Below are 27555 nucleotides of genomic sequence, written 5' to 3' on the forward strand. Positions count from 1 at the left end.
GACTACAATGCTGTGAGAAAATAAAGTGCAAAAATCATTTCAATTAAATTGGCATAAAGTGCAAAAAACAAAGCTAAAAATATAAACTTTTTTGTAGCCTATTTTAGCCACAGCAATACATCATGAATTTTTCAGAAGCCATGATTTTTGCATACCAGCAATTTAGTTCCATTTCTTGAGCTTTAGGATGAACCTTTCTGCAATGCTTAATCCCAATTACCAGAAAGAAAAATAGAGGTAACTTGTTGGCTAGTGGCTAGTGCGTAGTAAAAAGAAAAGGAATATATAGCAATAAAGAAATTCCCAGAAAATGTTTCTTTACATGAAAAGAAAAAAAGAAGGCAGGATTCCCTACATATGCTGCGTCCAAGCATGATCTTTGTGCACATCACTTTTTCCCCTTATCCATGTGACATGAGCAACTAGAATAAAGTTCTGCATTGGAATTTCTTATCTTCATCTTTCACCAGCAAACTCAATCACTTAACTTTTCATTCATTTTCTGGTTTAACATACCATGGTTGTCATGTTGGAGCAATTGCCTCCAAAGCACAAAAAGCAAGAGAGATTGATTATGTATGCACATATAAACAACTATTTCTATGTTATTTTCTTGAATGATACATATAACACAGCAAAATTCAACACAAGACTCAAAAGTTTCTAGCCAGAGTTTAACAAGTTTAATAACCCAATGTTAAGGCCTAACTTTCTTCATTGTTTGAGTCCTATACCAAACTTGATGTGCTCAACAATTCTTCCTTCCACCCTTTGTTAACTTTCTGAATAAATTCTTCCACTCTTTTCCTCAGTTCATCATTGCTGTCATCTTTTTCACTTCTGTCATCATCCTTTTCCTGTTCCACCTTCTCTTCATCTTCATTGCTGCAATCATCATTACCTTCAATTTCAATATTCTTGACTGTTTCAGCTTCATGATCGTGTGACACTTCTTCCACTTCCACTGCCTGTGGCATTGGTGTTGTGTCTTTCTCCACCACTGGCTTAGAGTTATTAGCTCCTTGTTTCTGATCATTTGCACCCTTCAAAAGATGAATTTCACTCTGTTGATGAATGCTGAGGCTAGGCTTCAAGTCCACCAGAATTATGACTATGATCAAATTGCAGAAGCAGAAGATGAATGCTGAGCTGGAAGCAGCTTGAGTGATGAACTCCAACACAGAACCCAACATCATGGCTTGGAACAATTAGGACACAAACACAGAAAAGGGCAACAAAGAGTGAGTGAGAGAGGGTGAAAACAAACAAGATATCAGCAACAGCTAACTCTACATGCAATGTTTTGAAGACTTTAAGGGCCTATTTAAAGCCCTATTGGGATAGATGCAAACGTGGAAACGCAAATTTTAAGGAGTTTGTTGTGAAAGCTATCATCAGAATGTAACAATACAATATAGTATACGCACATTTGTGTATGTACATATGTGAAAGCTATGGAATATGGCAATATAATACACAGTTGTATAATAATTGATTGATTCATGTATTAATAATGTGTGTGTGAAAGGTTCTTCCAACTGTGTGTGGGGCGTTTTTTATTTCATTGATTAATAAAAAGTCTTTTGTACTATGCAAAGAGCATCACATGGAGCTTTCTCAGCCAGTCATAGGCACAGCCTATGTCATAAATCGACATCACCAACCAAAACTCTTACGTTTTTGGTCTCTGTGTCGAGTCTCTACCCTTTCTTGTTTCTAGTTTTGTTGATTCTGTAACGATGGTAATTAAGAAAACTGAAGAAATGGGTTAAGATTTTGTTATGCTGTTTTGAAGATCTTGAGATTTTTTACAGTGAGTTGGTGAAAATGACCAGGGACCTAACTCTGAGCAAGATACTGTTGAATGTTAGAAAAATTAGTTGTTTTATTAGCCTTGAAAATGTCACCTATGATATGATGTTCATAGCTTTGTCCCTCATCGGATATTTCTGTGCCTGTCTTTGACCCAAAGGAACATCATCTAAAATTTCTTAGGGCCAAATTTATATTCCAAGTTTAATTTAATTTAATATTCATCACAACGTTATTATTCTAAGTTTTATGATTAAATGGTTTTAACATTTTCATCTTGAATACTTTCGAAAAATTAAATTCGTTCAATTTATCCTTAAGGATACTTAACTTTGAAAAAGATAGTATGTATATTCTTTTTCTGAAAATATACCCATTTTAATTTTTTTTACCCAAATAAGCTAATTTCCATTTTATTTTTTAAACTAACCCGTTTACTTTTTTCCCTACAATATAGTTTTCCTCCTTTTTTTTTCAAATTTAAAAACAAAATATAAATTTTGATCGATTTTCTAACATGAGATGGATATATTGAAAATCAGATTCTTAATATATCCACTTTTATGTCTAAAAAGGTCAGAATTCGAATTTTAATTCATTTTTTAAAATTGAAAAAATATATATATAAGGGAAACCAATTCCTTTGCGAAATCTCATTTTAAACTAAGATAATTTGAGAATTAAAATAGACGAATTTATTTGAATAATGTTTTAAAAATAGGTTTGTTTTGAGAGAAAAAAAATCACTTTAATAATCATAATCATTGACAATAATATTTTACAACCAATAGGGAAATATGATTTTGTTTGTTTGTTTGTAATTAATGTTTTTCTTATTTTCATTATAATACTCATTAGAAATTATTATCTTTTTAAGCTTATGCAACATTTTTTTTCTTCATTTTATCTTCAGTGAGAGTTTTCAATATTTGGATAAAAATAAAAAAAATAAAGCATAATCATTCAAAACAAATAAATTTATTTAATATACATGCAATAATTAATATGACAAGAATATTTAGCTATCATTGACATTTTTGTCAAAATATTCTTTTTTTGTATACCACACATTTAATCATGAAATTTAAGTTATGTGTTAATTTCAATTGAGAGGAATAGGTAGAGTCATAGATAGACGTAAAACAAATATTCTTATTTTTTAAAACTAAATTAACACGATTATACATAAATAATTTACAACAATTATGCATATATACTAAGAGTAAATATGCAATTATGTAGTAAAAGATGTATCATGTGTCTTAATAAATTTCAGCACACGTGCCAATTCAAATTAATAATAAAAAAAACATTAATATTTTCATGGATATGCATGCTCCTATGCCCAAGACAAATTTGGATAAATGTGTTACTATACATTTATAAGAGAAGAAATCAATAAAATAAAAAATTAAGAAATGGAAATATCAATAAAAATTCTGTCTATTCAATAAAAAATTACGAAATCTTCTTAGATTTATCTAAATTCTTGAAGTTATTTCTCCAACAGGTAACTACATTTTGTCAAAATTTCAATTTAAAGAGTGCAGACACCTTTTAAAAAAAAATTGAAGCTCAAAATTAAACAAATAGGTTTGGTCCAACTAAGCCACCGATAAATATTTTTAAAAAATGTAATGATATTTAATTTAAAATTCTAGACAGAATAACAGTAGTAGATTAAATAATTATAATATATATATATATATATATATATATATATATATATTCTCACTTCTTATTTTGTTATTATTATCTCTCTTCATATAAATTAGTTTCAGTGGACTGATTAATTGAAGTGTTGAAATATCAGTTCATATACCATGCTATATATGTATATAATACATAATTGGACAAACACAACTAAGAAATTCAGTTAACAATATGTAAATACATTGATCTTTGTTCAAATAAAAAAATAAACTTTATTCAAGTCATTATTAATAATGTTGATGATTGATGCTCATAACCATCGACAATTATTGTTTATCTACCTTGGTTGACTTTCAACTAAATTAGATTTAAGAGTCAAATTCCTTTTATTGCTTTCTCATTTCTGCTTCTTGGATTTTTCTTTATTGTTTCTGACACATAAAAATGGCTTTTATGAATTCAATAATTTCATTAAAATATTTCGTGGTTGACTTATAATTACTGACATGAATTTGAGTCACCTAACAATTATTCGTGTATTTCGATGGTTTATTCCGTAAGAAAACTGTAAAATGTACATTTACGTTTTTAACACTATTCTTCATAGAAGGTTAAGAAACATTGTTAATGGAAATGGAGTAATTTTGTATCCGTATGATAGGTGTACGATAAATTTAATTATATATTTGGTTCTTCTATTTATTTGGTTGTTAATTTAGTCTTTTAATTTTTTTTAAATGGTTTAATTGGATTTTTTTTAAAGTTGAGGTTAATATAGTATACTTTTCGAATTTTTAATTTTTTTAAAAAATTTAATTTTTTAATTAGAAAAATATAAATTGTCACGGGATAACATCTAATTTTATATACTTTTATATGTTTATTGTCATGAATAAATTAATTATTTTTTAGTTTTTTGTTTTATCCTTAAGTTTAATGTATTTTGTATTATTTTGTATTTTAATTATGTTGTACTTGTTTGACTTCTTATATATTTGTTTAAGTGTGTGAAATAAATGAATATAAAACAATTCTAATAAAGGAAAACAAGAAAATAATCAAGGAAGCATGTTCTAGAGAAGAAAAGATCAATTTGAAGCAAATACTAGCATTAGACTCCACTAGGATCACATTCAGTGCTTCAATTACAGGCGATGCTTGGGATTGAGTGTCACATTTGTGGGGTTGAGCACCACTAATCCCTACTCAAGTAGGGCTGTGGTGGGGAAGTGATGTTGAACGCCAGTTTGACAGAGTTGCTATTTCACAATTTATTCAATGGTGTTAAGTGGTGGCATCACTAACATGTCAAATATGGGTATTTATTCATACTTCTCGCTAGGGTTTTGGAGAATTCCACATTTTCACAAGTTTTCTTCGCCTAGGGTGCTTAGGAGAGAGACTTTTGGGGGTTGTTAGGTGTCCTAGGAAGCTCTTCCTCCTCCTTTAATAGTTTCCACCTTCATCCATGATTATTTCCCTGTTGGTGTTAGGATGGAAGATGAGTTGCAATTTGGAGATGGAGATGTGAATCGAAGGCTTGGAGCACTTACTAGGTGCCTTGAGAAATAACCTTCTTCTTCTCGTTTCATTTTCTTCCTATAGTTTCAATTTGTAAACCTTAGGTTCTCTACCATAGAGAGCTAACCCTATTTGTTGATATTAGATATAATAAACTAAATCTTGTTTATGTTACGTTAATACATATGTTTTTCCATTTCAATGTTAGTAATTGATTTTTATGCTTAATGTCTTTTGTGACTTGATCACCCACATCTTGATTGTTGGTTTTTTAGGTGTTAAAAAATATCTGTTGAACCTAAAACTGAAATTAAATACTTAATGGAGCTTGTATCTATGGATAAAAAATGATTCGTCAGTAATCTTGAGAATTTTAAACTTAATGCATGGTTGTTTGTTAATGATCCAAGGGATTGGACTTTAATGAGTTATCATAGGCTCAAAGCCACTAGGAATAAGATTTGAGTAATCTTGTGAATTGATTTTGACATGAATTTGAAATTGATATGATTGTGTATGCATGGGAATGAAGTTGATGAAATATAATATTGACATTTGTAAATAATTGATGTTAATTTTTTTTGTTGCACATCAACTGTTTGATAAAAATACTAAAAAAAGTTTCTTTAATTTTTTTGTGAGCTTTCTTGTCTAATTGAGTCGTGAATTGTGAGAGTTGTCGTGTGTTGCACAAGCCCCTGTGAAAAGAATAATATTTATTACTTGCTACGTACGATTGATGCACTTGTTATTTTCTATTAAAAGTTTTTGGCGTCGTTATTGGAGACTTGTGTTCCAATATAAGGCAATTTGAGTATTTATGACTCTTTTAAACTTTGTTGTGTGTGTTTTTTTCTTGTGCTTTCTTTTATACAGTTTGCCTATAAATTTTTATGCTTTCCATTGATTTGGTTTATGCTTAATGTTTGTCTCGGACTATGCCTTAAAACATGATCTAGTTGTTGGAAGGTCCTAGGGATGTGATTTCGGCAGCCTTCCCAACCAAATCAAACTAGATAACACAAGTAATCAGGGATAAGATTGTAAGTTTGACACCCACCGATCTGGTTCTTTATATAAGTCTTGATGCATGCTTGGGTTAATAGATTGTGTAAAGTGTGTCTGATTTAGATAAACACAACCAGAGAAATATGAGTGTTTTTACCTTAGAGAATAGGAAACAAATATTAGTAACCTTATGAGAGTACTTAGTGATCTTGCAACAAGAGAGAAGTAAATGAGGTTATTTGGGAAATCTATTTAATCATTCTGCATATTAGATTTGTTGTTTGGTTGGTGTGCCTTTTGATAACGGTAATTCTTACCATTATCTGAGGTTCATTTTAGAGACAAAATCAACTCCCCTTTAGCTTATAACTTGCTTAATCCTCTCTTTTATCTTAGTTTTATGAATAATTGTATTTTAGGCTATTTTGATGTAATTTCATCTCTAATCCCTTATTTTGTAGCTAATAATGTGCTTGGAAGAATCTCCAACAATGTATAGAGCTAAACCAACCACAAGAAGCAAGCAGATCTGCAGAAAAAGAGAAAAAGAGGCAGTGCAGAAAAATCAGGCCAGAGCGCCCTAGGAAGGGGGCTGAGCGCCAGTCTTCACGCAACTCTCGCGCCCGGGCGCCCCAAGAAGGGGGCTGAGCGCCAGTCTTCGCGCTACTCTCGCGCTTGGGCGTCCCAGAAGGGGTGCTGAGCGCTGACAGTGTTGATGTGGCAGATCTGTTCTATTTAAACCTAAAACGCGAAGGGGTTTGGGTCTTTGGTGGCTTGGAGGTTCGATTTCACTCAGAGGAAAGCTTGGAGGGTTGCTAGGGCTGATAGGGTTTGTGGGAACACTCCCTTCTTCCTCTTTGGGTTCTTCTTCTTCTTCCATGGCCATTTTGTAAGCTTAAAGGCTCTCCATGGAAATGGAGAGCCAAACCCATCTTGTTAGGGTTAGTTGTAGCCTTTGAATCTTGTGTAATTGTTGAATGATTTGAATATATATATATATATATATGTATGTCTTTTCTATCAATTGCTACTATTCTTGTTTCCAATATTAAAGCTTGCATGTAATGAGGACGTTCATGACTTGATTTTGGGGTTTCATGGGTTATGGGGACGTAAGATGGAACCCAGAACTGAAATAAGAGTCCTTGTGGTTCGTTGATTTTAGGGATGGAAGATGATTCACATGTTGTCTTAGATCCTAGTTCTTAATGCGGGTTTTGCTTGTTAATTAGTCAAGAGATTGATAATTAATAGGTAAAAGTTAGGCTCTTTCACCTAAGGGATTAGGGCTAGAGTAATTTTGTGGATTGACTTTAATTAATTGATGGAGAGGAGATGAAATTGTGTATGCACAAGAGTAAATTGGTGAAACCTAACCTTAACAATGTCATTTCATATCATTTATAGTCTATTCCATTTCTAAGTGCCTTTAACACCAAAGTCCAACCATGTAATTATGTGTAAATTTATCTTTCTTGCACATGCTTGTAAATGAATGTTGTTCTATTGAGTCTAGATGAGTTGTTAATTGTACAATTCTCTAATATTACGAGGCTCTTGGAAAAACGATATTTGATCTTACCATGGTTTTATTACTTGAAACGATTCGGTGCAGTTGTCGAGGTCTTAACAAGTTTTTGAATTATGTATAAATTTATCTTTCTTGCACATGCTTGTAAATGAATGTTGTTCTATTGAGTCTAGATGAGTTGTTAATCGCACAATTCTCTAGTATTACAAGTTTCTTGGGAAAACGATATCTGGTCCTACTATGGTTTTATTACTTGAAACGATTCGGTGCACTTGTCGAGGTCTTAACACCTTTATTTATGTTATGCATTTTGCTTTTCTCTTTGTTTTTGGTTTTTAACTCTCTTTTTTATTTTTTTGTTTATGTTTTCAATTCTCAAATCTTTGTCTATTTCAATATCGGACTAACTTGTTTGTTCGAGTATCTTTTGTGTTCTTATGAGTGTAAGGTATATGAAAACAAAAGGAGGGCACAAGGAAGCATATGGTATTGGTCTTTTGGTCCTTTCCAATTTATGATCAAATTAGTGATTAAGCTTACTTACAACTTATATATACATGTTAAAATAATTTTTTGAATTTATACATCAAATCACTCCACTTAAATACTCAAATTATTTTATTTTTTACATTTTTACACTTGTAATTTTTTACACTTTTAAATATTTAGATAGAATAATTTAATGTATAAATTCTAAAAAATTATTTTAACATACATGTATAAGATGTAATTAAGTTTAATTATTAATTTAGTCTCATATTGGTGAGGACTAAATTAGATTTTTTTCAAAATAGAGAAACTAAAGTTAAAATAACCACCGTCATGTGGTAATAATACTATCACGTGACATCATAATAACATGACATGTAATAACATATATTTTTTTTAAATTAAAAATTGAAAAATTCACGAATTAACATATAACATATACGGACATAACATTAATGTTAATCTAACGGAAAGAATTAAATTAGATCGTTTCAAAAAATCTGAAGCCTAAATAATAGATGAAATTGAATCAACCAAACAATGATCAAATGTATGATTAAGCTTAGATGCTAAGAAACATTATTAACAAAATATCCTTATGATAGATGTTATGAATCTAATATAATTTCAATAATAACAACCGAATTTTATATTTTGCATTAAAGAAATGCTAACTAGTGTTATAAGAACACGGTTTAAGGTATAATTAATGATTATTGATTTCACTATATTTATGTTTAAATATGAAATAATTAATTACACTAATTAAAATAATATAAATTCATAAAACAAAATTTATAAAGACAAAAATATTTTTTTGTCTTTTAAATTTGTAACATCCCAAAATTATACAGTCATCAACTATATATTTAGAATAATCACATTTATCAATATGGCAAAACAGTCTTAAAATAACAAGGATTAAATTCGAGAATAGCCGAACGGCCTTAAATGCATTCATAAGCTACGAGCGTTTACAAAACAATGAGGACGAACGGTTTACAAAATAAGATACCGAACGTCCAAGTATTTACATCAAGAAAAAGGGCGCTCGCTCACAAGCGGCCCGCTATCCTAAATACACTAACTAAAAACCGAACGACCTACTGTTCGGCCTTCACTTCCACGTTTACGAGATTTTCTTCAGTTATGATTTCTTCTTCAAGCGCTTGCTCCAGAGAAGCATCTCCCTCTGCTCACATCCACACGGATGATCATTGCAAGGACATGACGGATATACATATACAGACAACACAATGAAAATGCAAGGGTAAGCTTATTGAATTTAATTCAAGTCAAACATATATTTCATACTTATCAAATTCAGCAAGTAAATTCACAACATATACATTCAATTCATACATTAATTCCATTCAAATCCTGATACTAGACCGACCGTCCGGACTGTATGAATCCTGTGTAGTTAAGGCGTCCGTGCACTCAGGTGGGGTAACTGGAATGCTCATCAGTAGCCACCTGAGGTTAGTCTGTTCTGTCCAAGTTACAGTTATGGACTAGACCTCCTGCCATTCCCACGCATGACCTACTCCTCTCTACTTGAGAACGAGCACTCACGGAATATCAGGATGAACCACCATCTAAGCTTACCACGTTCATACTTACAAATCTCAATTTCCAATCAAGAGTCGTTCCACCCTGGAACGCTCGTTCAAAAACCACAATCACAATTTCAACTCTTATAGTGTTCACACATCTAAATTCTTCCTCTTAAATACATTTTCATTCTATGTTCCACTTGCATAAAAAGACGAACGTTCAATCCTCTTCAAAACGAGGACGAACGTCAAGAGCGAGACCGAAAGGACTTCTTCTCTGAAGGAATACAGCTGACTCTTCTTTCATGACGAACGTTATTAAAAGTTTTAATCAGTTAAACGAACTGATCCTAGAACAATTCAAATTATACTTAGAATAATTCACTTGACAAGATTTCAGATTCAATTCATTTGAATGAAGATAAAATTCGAGTACTAAATGTACTAAGTACAATTTAGTTGGAATAAGTGTCTGTCAGTAAATGACCGAACGCAGTACACAATTTTACTGAAAGTTAGGACGAACATTATTTAAGTTTATGGACGAACGCTATGAAAATTAGGACGAACACTATTTCTGTTCGTTAAAAATACCGGAAGGAACGAACGTTCAGTACAAGACTGAACACTACTTATACTTACGCTTTGGGACGAGCGTTCGGTATAAGACCGAGCGCCACTTAGGACGTACGCTTTTAGGTCGAGTCTATTCGCTGATTCAAAATCATAGAAAATGGGGATTTATATAAGATGAGATACTTAAAGTTTATGTTTTAATAATTTGACTAATAGTTCAAAGGGATATTTTCAGGCTTCTCAGATTCTCATACAACACTCATGATGCTTACGTCTGGCCGAACGCTCAAACGTAAACTATATATATGAGGGCGTTCGTCCGCAAGAATAATCCTTTCCAAATGAAAGGGTTCAGCTATTTTAAGAATTTACTGAGAATACCGAACGGTCAAAGACCGTTTCGATAACGAACGTTCATTTTCATAAGATTTTCACGTTCAAATTCAAAATACAGTAATCATATTTTTCAGTATTCTTTCATACATTAAATTAAGCATATCATAGCCAAAATCTATAGTGTTCATGCATCATCTCATCACACAACTCACATTTTCAGTTTAATCCAACCATATAACATTTCATCATTTCCATACAATCAATTTAATATCATATTCATACACTAAAAATCCACTTATCATAAATCACTTCAAACATTACATAAACGCACAAGCAGTACAGGAAATCACATGAATTAAATCTAATAGGCTTCCCTTACCCGGATCAGTAGTGATCGTTCTAAAATGAGTGATCTTGGCTTGTCCAAAATGGTTCTATCAACTTTTCTCTTGAACTCTTCTACTAGAACTAAAAGAAACATAAAGAGCTCGGTTTAAACCTATGCATGCAGACGAAACTGGTTGCAGAATTCCAGAAAAGAGCGTCCAAGTGTAAACTTACCAGAACCGGAAGTTGTTCGGTCCAATATGGAGCTCACGGTGCAGGGGACGTTTCTACGGTGCTGAAACGTGAACGGAGTAAAAGGGTGGTAAGTTACCGAAGAGAGAAGAAGGGGGTTCTAGAGAGAAGGAGGAGAAAATGGAGGTTCTGAATTTCTGAGGAAGATGAAAGTGCACACAGAGAAGGGGAAGAGTGTTTTCAGAAAAATTTTAATTCTCTTCCCAAGTCAAACGGACGTTCCCTCATGCGCTGACACCTGGCTTCCAGACTTGAGTTCAGAACCTTCAAATTTGACACATGGCAGAGAGGGATCAGGGAATGTGAGTGCGTTTTAATGGCATGCACGTGGGACATGGGTGCATTTATGGAAGCACAGTGGTGAATCATCACCGAATTAATGAGACGTGACAAAATTAAATTTTTTATATTATTAGTTTTAATTTTTTTATAATTATTAATTTCAGATATTAAAATATTGTTGTTTGTTCTTTAATACATGGGATTTTGCTAAGTCAAAAGGAATGTTGCAAAATGTTATCGTAAAGTCAGTGAAAGAAAACTCAATGAAGACTCAAAATCATATTTTAATTGTTTTTTTTTTTTTTTAGATGTCTAACACTTTATATTACTTTATAGTTGATATACTGTGTTGCTTACTTTTTTTTATTGTTTTTCTATGTTAATTTAAGTTTTTTTTTAAGTTTAAATATGTTTTAATTTTTAACAATATTAAAATAAATGACAAACCGTTAAAAAGAAAGAGAAACCGTATAACTTATTTTATTATTTAATTACTTTTTAGTTTTTTGGTGTTCATCAAACAAATCAATTATAAGTGTATAACAATTATAATCATTTTTGTTCTTTAAATAAAATAAGTTTACATTATTGAGGTTAAAATTAATTTAATATCATATTTAACTATAAATTTTCATAAAACTTAATGTTTATTGATTATTCTTAACTAATCACTGTAACACTGGTTAGCGGGACTCATAATTAAATGCTCTATTTCTAAATCATTAAACTATGACAATTGAAGAATTTACTACTGAGATCAAAGTTGAAGTAAACACTCAAACATTAAATATTTAAAAACGTGTTAAAAGAATAAAGCAATTATGAAACATGTTAAGTAATGCAAATACATTAATTATATATGTATTTATAGTTTCAATAAAAAAATTAATTTAACATTTTTTTTATTTATTTTCGTAAAAATATTTATTTATGTTGAGAAATATTATAATACACTGAAAGACAAAATACAATAATAGAAAACTTATGATCATGATTTATATATTTGATATCTTACTATGGTAATTAAAAAATGAATAAAAATAAGTGGGAGAATATAGATTTTTCCTCAAACTTTTTAGGAACAATATGTGTCTCGTTTTATTCAAAATGGATAAAAACAACATGTGTGAAATTATTGTTGTTGTGTGTGATAGATTTTTCAACTTCTGTCCGGATCCTTTTATGTTACATTAAATACTAATATTTAGAAGATGAGATTGTGTGCAAAGTTTGACAAAGTACAAAGTTCTACATTAGACGTTGTTCCTTGTTTTCTTTTCAACTAATCCATTATTCTTTTAGAAATGAAGCACCATCGCATTGAATCAGTGGTTTTTTTTTATTTGTAAACAGAGTAATCAGAAAGTTTTTATCGTATTCAATTTGAAGGTTTTTGGTGAAAAAAATGGATTGTATATATAATTTAAAAATGGAAAACAACTTTCATACTTTCAAAAATAAAAAGTAACTTTTTAAATTATATTGTTAAAACTTTAAATTTAAGATTTATAAGATAATATTTACATTTATTTTATATATATATATATATATATATATATATATATATATGTTTCGGTCGAATTGGTCTGAGGGTAGGTCTTCCTTCTTTGTTGTGTTTTTTTTTTATCTTCAATCCTCTCTGAGAACAATCCATTTTGATGAGTTGTTGACATGCAGAAGACACTTCGACGCTCAAGTGTGATATGTTTCATAAAGAAGTCTATATTTTATTAGGATAGAAAATAATCCTATATTTATAGAGCTTATCCCAATGAAGCTCATTAATTCATATTTGATATTTAATCTCTCATAAATAACGTATATTCGCATTTAATATGACCATTAAAGTATTAATTGACCACTAATGATATTTACCTTTCCTGATTAGTTTCTCTGACAGTCGGTCGGTTGCCAAATATAGTACAATATATTTATTTTAACTATATTTTTTAACCTACTTTATTATCTGGAATTGTATACATCTAAATATAAGACTAGACATTAATTAATTATTTGACAATAATTTGATAATATGCAAAATAATTGATTTAATAAATAATAAACATCAAAAAATATATTAAACTTATTTTTTTAATATCATTTTTAAGTTATTTATATATTTTAAATTGATATATTTTTTTATCATATCAACATACACAATTTGGAATTCTTTTTTTTTCTAAGTCCATCAATAATATACAACATGAATAGTGACAACAACAGTCATGGATCAGGTATGGAAAGGCTACTGGAATAGGTGGCAGCAGTAAGGGATAGTTTGATCCTTTAACCACCCCATAAAGTGCATATGAAAACTACGTGGGTGCAAAAAGAAATGGATAACTACCAATATTCTTGGCCCGTTACAAACTCAAGCGTTCAAATTGGGGGGATTTCACATAGTAATTAAAAAAAATTGAATACACCTTTATACCTTATTCTAAAAGAATATTTTAAAATTTATACAATTTCCCTAACATTTCTCTTTATTAATTTAATAGAGGTGACAATGCATCCGACTTTTTAGGTTTGTCCCGCAATTAGCTTGTAAATGCGGGTTGAATTGGTTCATTCCGCTTTGAAAATACTGGTTCAATAATCTGGTCTGCTCAACTCTGCATAGATTCTAGCTTGTGGGCTAATGGACCCATTCACTTTTTTTTTATCACTTTTTTATTTTTATTCTTTACTTTTATGATAAGTTTTAATGTGATATAAATTAATTTTTTTTAACATGCTCATAAAATTAAACAGAAATTTTATAAAACTGAATGATAAATTAATAATGAAACATTTTCTTTATATTCGTTTATGTAATTTAACATTCATGACAGATTTTTAAGATTTTAACTAATTTAGATATACATAATACTAATATTTTCCATTCATACAAAATTTCGAATATATATGCAAAAGCCAAAAATATAAAAGGTAAATAACATATATAAATACAATTTTTTTATATCATCTCATGCTGCTTAAAAGTAAAAGAATAATAATAACATAAGGTAAAAAAGTAATAACAACGTAACATTGACATTCATTTAAATATCTAAAGATAAATGATTTTAAAAGAATTAATTTTTTATAATTTTTGAAAGAAAAATAAAAAATAAGAAAGGATAATATTAAATAAATATAAAAAAATTATTTGTGTTAAAATATATTTTTTAAATAAAAACTTTCTGATTAAAGATGTTTTTCTTTCGTAATTACGTAGTGGTAATCATTATTTTGTAGTAACTAGTGCCCATTTAATTCATTACAGTTAATTATTTCTAACTATTAACTCTCTTTGAGAAAAACATCAAACGCTGCCTCAAGTTTTAGAAGCTAGAATGCAAAACTGTTGGCTACTTTACGACCTTGAATCTAACAAATCAGAAACAGCCTAGGCCATGTAAGAAAACCATGAAACAAACCTTTTACTGACAAAAACAATATTCATACAAAAGAGCACTTATAACAGTTAAATTAAATTAATATATGTTAGACAAAGTAACTTCTATTTTAACAGGCTTTATTTTTTTAATCACGAGAATTTAGTTAAAGTAACTAATAAAAAAGGGTTATCTTCTCATTACTAAAATAAGTTCTTACATTAAATTTTAAAATTTTTATGAATCATGTTAAAATATTATTGAAAAGTAACGTTAAAAATTTTCAAAGGTAGTTTTGCTTTTCACTGATTCAACGTTTTCGAGAACCTCGGCATCTAGAAAGGGAGCTGAAGCACTTGGCATATTCCTATCTGCGTGCTTTGGGGACCCACTCGCATCGAAGCAAGACTCTCGTGATGCCCCACACAAACCATCTCAGCCTAACACGTCACTCTTCTTTTTCCCAAGATCAACGGTCTATATTCAACGTCTTTCCACAGTAGCCACGTACCAACGCCATTTATAAATGAACCAATCGCACTCATGCATTCGGACTGTATCGTCACTTTCTTGGAAAATCAGAGCGACGCTCGGAAAAATCAAAACTGTTAAAGAGTAACACAGCGATGGCAACAATCAAGGTCGTTAAGGCTCGCCAGATCTTTGACAGCCGTGGAAATCCCACCGTCGAAGTGAGTTTCTCTTTGCTGTCTCTCTCTCGCCATTTGCTTTTGTCGTTTTTTATTAGAAACTGAGAAAATGTGCGGGAAAATGAGAGAAAATGTGCGGGGAAAAGGAGAGAAAATGAATTTACGTTCCATTTCCGGTTTTACATAGAGAACGTTGATTCGTTACATCACTTGCATTCTGTATTTTTGCGGGGATGGTTTAAGCGAAGCTTTGATTTCTATATCATGAAAGCGGTTTGTTACTGTTTGGACGTTGAGAAAATGTGCGGGAATATGATCCACGTTCTATTTCGGTGTTAGTAGATGATTTGTTTCTATTTTTGTTACGAGACTGGTTTATCCGAAGCTATGATTTATGGATTCTGAATGCGGTTTGTTGTTGTCAGGTTGACGTTACACTCAGCGATGGAACCTTCGCCAGAGCTGCCGTGCCTAGCGGTGCTTCAACAGGTAAATGATCGGTGTTTGTTCAATAGAAGGAAATGTGTTTGTTTGTTCACTGTTCTTGTGAGATATTGTTTGTCTTGTTCTGTTTGAAGCGTCATTATCGTACCGACCAGGGGTTGTGGAGTTTGTAGTGTGGTAGTTGGTAGAAGTCGAATGCGAAGGTTTTGAATGTTATATTCTTGTTTATCTGTTTCAAGGTTCGTTTCATATGGTTGCGGCATGGGTTGGTAGTTCTGAAAGTGGTGTGCCTTACTCATTTTGCTTTCTTTGAAGGTGTTTATGAGGCTCTGGAATTGAGGGATGGAGGCTCGGACTACCTCGGTAAAGGTGTTAGCAAGGTGCTTGACGTTTGATATTCTGTTATTTCATTTTTATGTATTTACATGGTCGTTTGACAAAAAGAGTGGAAAAATGATAATCAATAACTTTTTGCCTTTATTTTTTTTGTCGTTTATGATGTGTTGGATCTGATAATAAGACCTCATATTTGCCTTGCGTAGGCTGTGGAGAATGTGAATAAAATTATAGCACCTGCGCTGCTTGGGAAGGTATTATGCAGCTGTAAAATTGGACTTGTGGAACACTGTTAGGAACATATTAATGGTGGAAATTTTCATTTGTTATTTATTTTTTGTCTTTACAGGACCCAACCAAGCAGACTGAACTTGACAATTACATGGTACAGCAGCTTGATGGAACTGTTAACGAGTGGGGGTGGTGCAAGCAGAAGGTATCGCTACATGATTTCGTTTGAATTATTCAATTCGGTGACTGCTAATTAGTTTTGCAATATGTTGACATTTTCAGCTGGGTGCCAATGCTATTCTGGCAGTGTCACTTGCTGTCTGTAAGGCTGGTGCTGAAGTGAATAAAATTCCTCTGTACAAGGTATTTGAGGTTTTGCGGTAATAATAGCTCTTATCTGTTAATCTTGTGTTCTTATGATATGTGCTTTTCTATTGTTTTAATTTTTCAGCACATTGCCAATCTGGCTGGAAACAAGACTTTGGTGTTGCCTGTTCCTGCATTCAATGTTATCAATGGAGGCTCACATGCAGGAAATAAACTAGCAATGCAGGTAATGTCTATTTAATGCAATAGTTGAACAGGGACAATTTCTGATTGATATACGTACCCTGTGTCCTCTTTTATAGGAATTTATGATTCTCCCAGTTGGGGCATCTTCGTTCAAAGAAGCAATGAAAATGGGCGTAGAAGTATACCATCATCTAAAGGTTACAGTCCTTTATTCCTAACTTCTTTTTTTTTTCACAAAAGGAAAAACAGAAACACAAAATGGATGAAAGAATTAACATTCTTATTAGTGATCATGAATTAAGATGTTCACGCGTTTATCTTACAGGCTGTGATTAAAAAGAAGTACGGACAGGATGCTACTAACGTGGGTGATGAAGGTGGCTTTGCTCCTAACATCCAGGTCTTAACCGGCTAGTTTTAGTTTTACTGATCTTGTAATTATTTAAAAGTAATATGTCATTTTCTTGCTTGCATATAGCTGCTTGATTTATGTTTTTTATATAACATTCCTAAGATGTGTGAACAACTATATTTTTTCTGTTACACGATTTTAGTTATTCTTATCTTCTAGTTCAAACAATTTTAGGAAAACAAAGAAGGGCTTGAGCTTCTGAAGACTGCCATTTCCCAAGCTGGTTACACTGGAAAGGTTGAATCTCTGTCTACTGAATCTAATTTAGCACCTTAACATATGGCTGACTAATTTCTATCCTCACAGGTTGTAATTGGTATGGATGTTGCTGCTTCAGAATTTTACAATAACAAGGACAAAACATATGACTTGAATTTTAAGGAAGAGGTTGATATCTTACGAACCTTTTCCCAGTTTTTCTTAAATTTTCATTTTCCCGCCATTAAGGAGGAGGTTGTCAAATGCTTTAGCTAGATAACATACTACTACCTTGTTGCAGAATAATGATGGATCGCAGAAAATCTCAGGAGACAGCTTAAAGAATGTGTACAAATCATTTGTGACAGATTACCCTATTGTGTCTATTGAGGATCCATTTGATCAGGATGACTGGGAGACCTATACAAAATTAACCGGTGAAATTGGTCAGCAAGTGCAGATTGTTGGTGATGATCTCCTCGTCACCAACCCGAAGGTATGCTTTATTAACTCCAAATTGATCTATGTACTGCAAACAAGGATCATTTTGACATTATTGTCTTTGTTATTAACAATGTAGCGTGTGGAGAAAGCAATTAAGGAGAAGGCTTGCAACGCCCTTCTGTTGAAGGTAAAATTAAGGCTTTTTTTTTTTCATCTGCTAGAGGATCAGAATTTTAGATTACCGTATTATTTAAATATCTATCTAGTCTGAAAATTTGTTTATCCACTTTAAGAAGAAATTTTCATTTTTGTACTTCCAATTTTAGGTGAATCAAATTGGTAGTGTAACAGAAAGTATTGAAGCTGTGAGAATGTCTAAGAAAGCTGGCTGGGGTGTCATGACTAGCCACCGGAGGTAAAGAATGCTCATTTTCCCCCTTGTATGCATTTTTTTTTTTTACATTGTATCACTCTTTCTAAGTGCAAACTAATGTGTTGTATTTGTATGCTGTATGTAGTGGTGAAACTGAGGATACCTTCATTGCAGACCTCGCAGTTGGGTTAGCAACTGTAAGTAGTGAGAAGCTTTTTTAGAATAGTTTGTCATGGTTCTTTATTGTTTTAGTAGTGAACCTTTGCGGACAAATTGTGTCTGAATTTTAAAATATGAGTATTTAGCATACACTGATATAATTTAATCATGCTGCGTCAATATCAAACAGGGCCAGATCAAGACTGGAGCTCCCTGCCGATCTGAAAGGCTTGCCAAGTACAATCAGGTAAAAACTACAAACCTTATTAAAGTCTTTTTTGTTACATTACATGGCCTAAATATAGTAATTACAATACCTTACGCCATCTCCAATACAAGAATCTTATTTTGCTTTTTGTGAACTTATCATGATTTATTAATTTTATGCTCTCTCCCTCGTTAATATAAAATGGATGTAGAGAGCTTACCTGGTATATTAAGTTGAAGTGTTTGACTCGTTCTTTGGTGTGTGTTGCAGCTTCTGAGGATTGAGGAGGAGCTTGGTTCAGGTGCTGTTTATGCTGGTTCCAAATTCAGAGCCCCGGTGGAACCCTACTGATTATTTAGCATATGAACACCAGCAGCATTTAAATAAGATTCTATTCACTGCAGGGGGCTTCACATGTACTTTTTTTTTCTTCAAAAACTTAAACATGTCTTAGAGTTGAGTTCTTTTTGGCGACAAAATAGCGTAGCAGTATATGTGTCTCTTTTGGCCTGGCTTCTTATAGCCAATTATCAGCTATTACTACAAATTTTGGGTGAACTTTATAGTTTCTACATTCATTGTGTTGCAAACTCCCAATCCTCAAATCACTCTCATCTCGATCGTGTCGTTCAGCTTTACCATCTCATCAATTAGAATTAGCATCGTTAAATTTTAACGCCTTATGCAATATCTTCAACTTATTTGGAACCGGCCATTTTGTCAACACTATTTGTGTTCTAGTTTAATTATTTGAGGAATGTGATAATTAAAAATATATGCAAAATAAAATAGGTTTGGTTTAAATTGACTGTGTATTTTGATTTTGATAGACCTTTAATTTCTATATTTTTAAGTTACATAAATAAAAATTTTCATTTTCTATATCAATGAAACGTAATTTTGATTCCTATAATCGTTATACTAACCAATGACAGATGAAAACATTTAGTTACCAACAATACAAAAAAAAAGTTGTGAATGAAAAAATGCGTCTACATGTATATAATAAACTTTTTTTCTTTCAAAACCAACTCTTTTGTTGGCGTTGGTATTTCTTTTAGAGTAAATTAGTTTTAGACCCGTACATAAGTATGTGTTGATGTAGGTTTGTGTGTTTATTAAAAAAATATTTTTAAGTTTATAATTAAATTTTAAATAAAATCAATCTTAAAATAATATATAGGTTTAAAAAGTTATTATGTCCATAAAAATATAAATAATAAACTTTCTAAAAATATTACAAATATTTATTTGGATTGATATCCAATAAAACAAAACACGTCTAAAAAGTATTTGAAGTAAGCAAAATTAAATATCAATGAGTTGAATTTTTCTTATGTGTTATTTTACACTTAATGTTGAGGAAAAAATTGCACTATGTTGCAAACATTGATATAACATGACATTACTTAAACCATGTTAACAAAAAAAAAGAGAAGAAGATAAATATCTTATTCTCAATCTTAAAGACAAATAAAGTTTTAATAATGATAATAAATGAAGAAAAGTTGAAGTTTTAATTATAGTAATGATTTATGACAAAATGGTGTAGAGTTAAAGAAAATTAGATTCGAGTTACTTTGAAGATTGAATGCTTAGATCTAAGAGTTACATTAGTCAAAATTAAGTATTTCATAATAAAACTAATTTTCTAAACTTCACGTCAATAATCAATTATCATTCTACTATAATCAATTATTGATAAAATAAAATCTATAGTAAAACATTTTTTGAAAAGCAAATGCAACAATAATCAATTATTATATTGATGAAACCAAAATCTACATTGAAACATAGTTTAGAAAGCAATGTGATAATAATCTATTATTGCTTGTAATAAATAATCAATTATTTGCAATAATTGTAACTTAGTTTTTCATATTTTAACCTAATTTCAAAATGAGTTTTTTTTCAAAACAAGTTTTATTCTATAAAATGGGTAAAACTTTATGTTTTTAGATACATTAGTTGGGTTATAACTCTGTGTGGAAAATTTTTGAAAGCTTTATGAGTAGAGCGATAAAAATGAGGTGTTCATTCTCTGTAGATTTTAAGGAAAATATCTTTCATCTCTTGTGACTTTAAGAGAAGTGTTTTCTAAACCTTCAACTCTTTTTTCTTTTTTTATTGAAAGTTTGGTTTATTTTTAATATTTGAGTTAATCTCTCTTTAGAAATATAATCGACGGGATGTTGGTATTTTGATTTGAACAGTTTGATCTGAACCAATATAAAATTTATTTTACAAATTTCTTTTTTCATATTCTCTTTATTTATCTGCGATTATCTTAAAGGAATCAATTTTATTGCTAAATCAGATATTAAAAAGGAAAAAAAATTTAAAGCACAATTTTTATTAAGAATCCAATCCATCCCTTTTGGGTTTTGTCTAAATGTGATTATTTCGTTGTGCAATCTAACAAACCAAAAAACCAAAAAATATAGTTGCAAAATGTTTCTACAAGGAAAAAGTAAAAATAAATGAAGATAAAGACAGAAGTAACAATAACTTTTTTGATAATACTGTACAATATAATAAAACAAAATATATTTGCTTTATAGCAGGACGTCAAGATAAAGTGAAAAATAACTAGTTACATTCAAAAGAATAAATCCATTTGTTTTCTATAGTTAATTTAAAGTTGATAAAATTAACTTACAATAAATAAATGTTTCATTGATACAGGAAAAGTCACTAGTAGGCATGGTGAGAAATACAAATGAAAATAGTTGAAAATCAATTCAATCATTAATATGTTGAAGTTGAATTTAGAGTCAGTTAAAATTTAAAATTGTGAAGTGATGTTGCTAAAAGAAAAGAACTATCTCATCTTGAGAATGAATCTTTTATGAATGGACAAATGAATAAACTGAAAAGAGAATTCTTTCTAAAGAAATATGCATTAGAATTATTGGTTGAAGCAAGACTAGATATTACATTCTTTGTCCATCACTGGGTACAATTTATTTCTACACCATCTTTTACTCATTGTCATACAATTTTGAGAATTATACGATTTGTTAAGAATGTTTCTTGTCTTGGTTTATTGTTTTCCTAGAATAGTCCTTTTCAATTAAAGGCATATAGTGGTAGTGATTGAGCTTCATGTCCAAATCAATCATAAGCTATAATGTGTATTTTAAGTCTTCCTTAATATAATGGAAGTCTAAGAAACAAAACATAGTATCAAGAAATTCTTGTGAAGTGAAATATAAAACAATGATCTATGTTACTTGTGAAATTTAATGGATAACTTTTTTTTTTTTTAAATTATGCAAATCCCTTTCAAGACACCTTAACTTTTATATTGTGAAACACAAGACTCAGCATGATCTACTAAGGTTCATTTCCATTCATTTTTCTTGTTATCTGAAAAACATTTATACCAAAGTTTTAGACCCTAAATACTTCATGCTTTCAAGTTGGAAATTCTTAACATTTACCTTTGAATTGTAACACGTGTCATCTAAAGGCTAACTAAAATATTTTATAATTCATTAAAAATGTTAACAAAAAATTTTACAACTCTCTTTTTCATAAGACTAAGATGTAACAAATTTGATTAATGATGTAACGTGCTCTCATATATATTAGGTGGTCCTGATTTCTCATATATATATATATATATATAATGCAAAAGAAAGTACAAGAAAGAAACTTATAACTTAGGTGGCTGCTCCTAATTTAGTAAGGGACCTCATGAGTCGTCTTCATGATATGTGTGGACAACGAAAACTTCCCAGTTTGAGGCAAGGGATGACAGAATTTCAAATCAAATATCAGCAGTTTGAGATTGATATATAATATTATAATTAGATTTAAATATTTTTGTAGCTTTTAATTATTTTACAAAGCTAGAATAAATCCATGAAAAACTAAAACCGATTATTGTTTACTTATTAAGAGGTATTATTTAGTGAAGAAAAATCATTTGTTATTTTAAAATTGATTTTTTTTAGCAGAAAAGGAAAAGAAGCTGAGAGTTTCAACTCGTGTGGGAAGTGAAAGTGAGGAGAGAAGCGCCACTCCGTCACGCTTTCTCTCTCATCTCTCTCTCTGTCTCTGTCTCTCTCACTGCAATTCCTGTTGCCGAATTGAACTCACAACGCAACTCGGATCTTATCACTATTTATTGATTTTGCAATCACATTCATTCCTTCTTGCTGTGAAAAATGGAAAGCGCGTCAGAGCTTGTGGAATTTCCATTGTTGTTGACACCAATCGATTCCCACTACAGAGCATGCACCATTCCCTACAGATTCCCCTCCGATAACCCCCGCAAGCCCACTCCCACCGAAATCTCTTGGATTGATCTCTTCCTCAACTCCATCCCCTCTTTCAAGTGCGTTCTCCTCTCCTCTTCTTTTCACTAAAAAAGTTTTTTTTTCTTACCCGATTCGTAGTTTTTCATCGCTTTCACCATACCCTTTTTCTCGTTCTGCCCGACGATGCCTTGTTTTTGTTAAAAATTACTTTTTTTATCTCTCTTACAAATCGATAACAAATATTGGTCGTTTTTATATTTTTTGCTTTTCTTTACACCACTATGATGTTTGATTGTGTGATTTTAAAGGCAATCAGGATTGTTTATACCGCTCTCATAGTTACTACTTCTATTTTTATGCTAACTTATTTTATTCGTTTTTTTATGCTTTCTAAAGTGTGTCGACCTTTTTGTTCTTGTAGTTGGATTTGATTTTTATTTTTATTTTTAACTATTTTAACCATTATATGTGTTTGTTTGTAATGGTGGTTGGTATGTATGCTGGTGAAAGGTGAACAACATATTCAGGTGGCGTCACCATTATCATTTGTTTGTTGCTTATTGTTCAAAATAGCAGTTAGAACTTGTTTGTAAATTTTTATATATGTGGGAATTACTGCCAAAGTAGTTGGTACAATTGGGAGGTCAATTATGCTGATTATGCTTTGATACTTCTCATGGCAATTTTTTAACTTCTTCCCATTTCCTTGGTACTGGGTCAGGGTTAGTTTGTTTTGGTTTCTTTAGGGACTTTAGAGGTTAGCCAAAAGTCCAAAACTTACATCTAGAAGATGATTTGAGTTGTCGCTAGGTAAGTAATGGTGAAGCTTCTTTATGAGTAGTTGAGTGTTTGGTAAACATTTTATGTAAGCGTCATTAATTTTAACGAGAGACCAAAGTGTCATGATCATAATAAAGTCTCTAATAAGTAATAACAGTGGATGTTTAAGTTGTTTTAATAATAATTTGTGAATTTGTTGACATAATTTTTTTATATTTTGAATTAACCCGAACACACCAAATGACTAAGCAATTTGACTATCTCTCTTTGTCTAGATTTTAGGAGCCCATCTTTGTTCAATTTACAAACTTGTCATTGTTATTTTTTCCTAATCAGTGAGATATGTGATTTTATATAATTGCAAGGATTTCATTGTTTATTTGTTTCTTGTTTACATCATCATTTAGCTTTGGTTTGGCAGGAGGCGTGCAGAGAGTGATGCTTCTGTTCCTGACGCGGCTGCCAAAGCTGAAAAATTTGCTCAAAGGTGATCTTTATATCTACTTTACATAATAGCTTTAGGTATAGGATTTACTAATTTTTTATTTTGTTTATGCTTTCCCTGGAAAAGATATGCTGACATACTTGAAGATTTGAAGAAAGATCCTGAAAGTCATGGTGGGCCTCCTGATTGCATTGTATGTTCTATACTATAGCTAGAATTATACCCTAAGCCTCCCTCCCCCAGAAGAGGAATTAGAAGATAAAAGCAGCAGCTGGTGATGTTTCTAATTTCCTTCATTGTTTTTCTTTCTGTTGGGTGATTTTTCAGCTTCTTTGCCGACTTCGTGAGCAAGTGCTCCGAGAATTAGGATTCAGAGATATATTCAAAAAAGTCAAGGTAAGTTTTACTGCTATTTGGGATGCCATTAGTTTCTTCTATGCAGCTATGGATAATAAAAGGTCGAATAAAAAGTGTGTTCCTGTCTGATTGTTGTTGAAGAAATTTAACATCTTGCTTGCCATGTGGAGGAAAATTGAATGGATTTGTTTTTGGTTATAGTTGGTTGAAAAGCTCTATAGTTATTAGTCGAAGTGGAGAAGTTTAACCATACATTATCAATTTCAATAACGAAGAGCTAGGGTGTTATTATGACATTACTTATGCACAATGTAGTTTCATTTCACCTAAGGTATGTTACTCCTTTCTGATTGGCTGCAATAGGATGAAGAAAATGCAAAAGCCATCTCACTTTTTGAGAATGTTGTTCAACTTAATGATGCCATTGAAGATGAAGGCAAGCGACTTGAGAATCTAGTCAGAGGAATTTTTGCTGGAAACATATTTGATCTTGGTTCTGCACAGGTAGGATGATTTACTATGCATTCTTTGATAACTTTGCATAGCTAAATTTTGACTCTTCCTCAAACCAGACTGCATCTTCCCAATTCTTCAAATACCAATTTTACATCGTTAAGCTGCAATCTCTATGGATGTTCTTTTATGTCCATGTTACAATACCAACCTCTTTACTCATTATTCCTTCCAATTCCCTATTATTAGCTTTGGTTTAGTTTAGTTCAGTTCTTCTATAAAGAGATATGGTGTGGTTGATATCATTAAAATACAATATTCCATAACTTTTGTTGAATTGTTGGCATTACTAATGTCTATCCTTATCCCATTTTCTGATATTATTTGATTTTGTTCCTCAATGCCATGTGAACATAAGGGCACATGATTTGGTTAATTATCCTAGTTAAAATACAACGTTCCTTTATGTCTTCCCTTGGTTGCTGAAATTTGGCATCGGTAACTAGATATAGTTAAAGCTTTACTCATGTCTGAACTTATTTTTCTATCACAATCATAAGCGGTAGTGTGTAGAATTACATCTATTTGTACTTTATATATTAACTAGTTCTTTTCACAATTTCTTGAAGCTTGCAGAGGTTTTCTCTAAGGATGGAATGTCTTTTTTGGCTAGTTGCCAAAATCTGGTTCCTCGACCATGGGTTATTGATGATCTTGACACGTTTAAAATGAAATGGAGCAGGAAGCCATGGAAGAAGGCAAGTTTCATGTGTATAAATTCAAGAGACACAATTTTATCATTAATTATTGAAAAGTATTTTTGTCTCCTGGCTGCCGTTGCTGAAGTTCTAATATTTGCCCTTTATCATGGCAGGTTGTCATATTTGTCGATAACTCTGGTGCAGATATCATTTTAGGTATCATGCCATTTGCAAGAGAGCTACTTCGGCGTGGGAGTCAGGTTTGCTGACAAATTCATTCATTCGTAGAAGAAAAATTCACTAGGGAAATATTGTGTAGAGATATAGGATAAGAAACCCTTCTTAAGATAAGAACGAAAGATGAAAAAAAACTGAAAAATGAGAAAATCAATGGAGCAAGAATGTCCAATCAATAACAAGCTTACCTGATTTACAAGGCCATTTGCACCACATAAAACCCACATGCATGGATTTTTTTTTACCAGATCATTTGTTATGCCATTGAAATTTCTTTAAAAAGATGAGTTATTATCCAACCAAATGAATTTTTACCAGATCATTTGTTATCACATGGCCACAGATATTTTGAATCTTTGCTTCTGCCAATTTTTTCTGATATTTTACTTGTAAATCAATCATTTAAACTCTAATTTGTGGATAAAATTTGTCAATGAATGTCTTGTTGTAGATGTTTATTGGTCTTATTCCATTTTAGTTATCTTTTTGAAATGCTGTTGTTGCAGCCAGCATAACACATTTTACGTGATTCTCTTTCGATTCAGGTTGTATTGGCTGCTAATGAGTTACCATCTATCAATGATGTCACTTGTTCTGAGCTAGTTGAAATTATATCAAAGGTGACGAAAATAAATATGCTTAAGTTTTTGAAATGGCCATATTCCTCACTAACTCCTTTCATTTTTGGTTTCCACTTATCCAGTTGAAGGATGAACAAGAACAACTTGTGGGTGTCAGTACTTCAAATCTTTTAATTGCTAACTCTGGCAACGATTTACCTGTAAGTAAATGAGCAATGATTTTATCTATTTAGCAAAAGTTATGGTATTTTAACTTACGATCATTAATCCGACGCGGTGATCAAATCTTTCTTGCTTTTGTTGAAATGGATTACAGGTTATTGATCTTACAAGAGTGTCACAGGAGCTTGCTTACCTTGCCAGTGATGCAGATCTTGTCATATTAGAAGGGATGGTAAGTTCTTCCTCTGATATTGTCTGAAACTTGTACTTGGACTCTGCCATTGCATCTGGTTTATCAAATTCATATGTTAAACAAATGCTAATCTAGTTCTTGTGCCAGGGACGTGGAATAGAAACAAATCTCTATGCTCAGTTTAAATGTGATTCCCTGAAGATTGGAATGGTAATGCACCTTACCACATCTTTACCTTCAATAATGAAAATTTGAGCTTCTAATGATTCCTTATTTCTTTATTGGCATAATTTTCTTAGGTAAAACATCCTGAGGTTGCACAATTTCTTGGTGGACGTTTATATGACTGCGTGTTCAAATACAATGAAGTTTCATCTTAACAAGCCTTATTCTTTTCTCTACTAATGCTGCACAACCTGCATATTTTCTACTGTTAATCCTTCATCTTGGTGCAACCATTGATATGCCTTTAGTTTGGTACTTTTCAGAACGTCAATTCAGTGTTATAAAGGTGATATGACCGAACCATTTTACTTGTAATAAAAAACGATTCTACATACATGCAGTTAGAAAAATGTTAACAGCATACTATTTCATACATTTTTATTTCTTATCAGTTGAAATTCTTGTTTAAGTAACAAAGTCAGATTTGTTTCTTGTAACCAAGATCCTGAATTTTAACTACAGCAC

General features: G+C 31.4%; 3 protein-coding genes across 3 annotated transcripts; 2 read left to right on the plus strand and 1 right to left on the minus strand.

Moving 5' to 3' along the window:
• Nucleotides 1-264: 264 nt before the first annotated feature.
• LOC124823005 (uncharacterized) lies at nt 265-1481 on the minus strand. Its single transcript, XM_047295123.2, has one exon. It carries the CDS (start codon nt 1194-1196, stop codon nt 729-731), a length of 468 nt encoding a protein of 155 aa, XP_047151079.1. The 5' UTR covers nt 1197-1481; the 3' UTR covers nt 265-728.
• Nucleotides 1482-15259: 13778 nt separating this feature from the next.
• LOC124825293 (enolase) lies at nt 15260-19305 on the plus strand. Its single transcript, XM_047297883.2, has 17 exons — nt 15260-15415; nt 15799-15862; nt 16133-16197; nt 16360-16407; nt 16503-16589; nt 16667-16747; nt 16836-16937; nt 17014-17094; nt 17223-17297; nt 17484-17546; nt 17616-17696; nt 17809-18003; nt 18088-18138; nt 18278-18366; nt 18470-18521; nt 18674-18730; nt 18962-19305. Exons 1-17 carry the CDS (start codon nt 15350-15352, stop codon nt 19040-19042), a joined length of 1338 nt encoding a protein of 445 aa, XP_047153839.2. The 5' UTR covers nt 15260-15349; the 3' UTR covers nt 19043-19305.
• A 3344-nt stretch (nt 19306-22649) lies between these two features.
• Nucleotides 22650-27481, plus strand: LOC124825292 (damage-control phosphatase At2g17340). The gene is made up of 12 exons (XM_047297880.2): nt 22650-23033; nt 24158-24223; nt 24308-24374; nt 24509-24577; nt 24902-25042; nt 25621-25749; nt 25866-25952; nt 26475-26549; nt 26633-26710; nt 26827-26904; nt 27013-27075; nt 27165-27481. Exons 1-12 carry the CDS (start codon nt 22864-22866, stop codon nt 27243-27245), a joined length of 1104 nt encoding a protein of 367 aa, XP_047153836.1. The 5' UTR covers nt 22650-22863; the 3' UTR covers nt 27246-27481.
• The last annotated feature ends 74 nt before the right edge of the window (nt 27482-27555 follow it).

The sequence above is a fragment of the Vigna umbellata genome, chromosome 4, assembly GCF_029865625.1.
Source record: "Vigna umbellata cultivar VRB3 chromosome 4, Vumbellata_1.0, whole genome shotgun sequence".
NCBI classification, from domain to species: Eukaryota; Viridiplantae; Streptophyta; class Magnoliopsida; order Fabales; family Fabaceae; genus Vigna; species Vigna umbellata.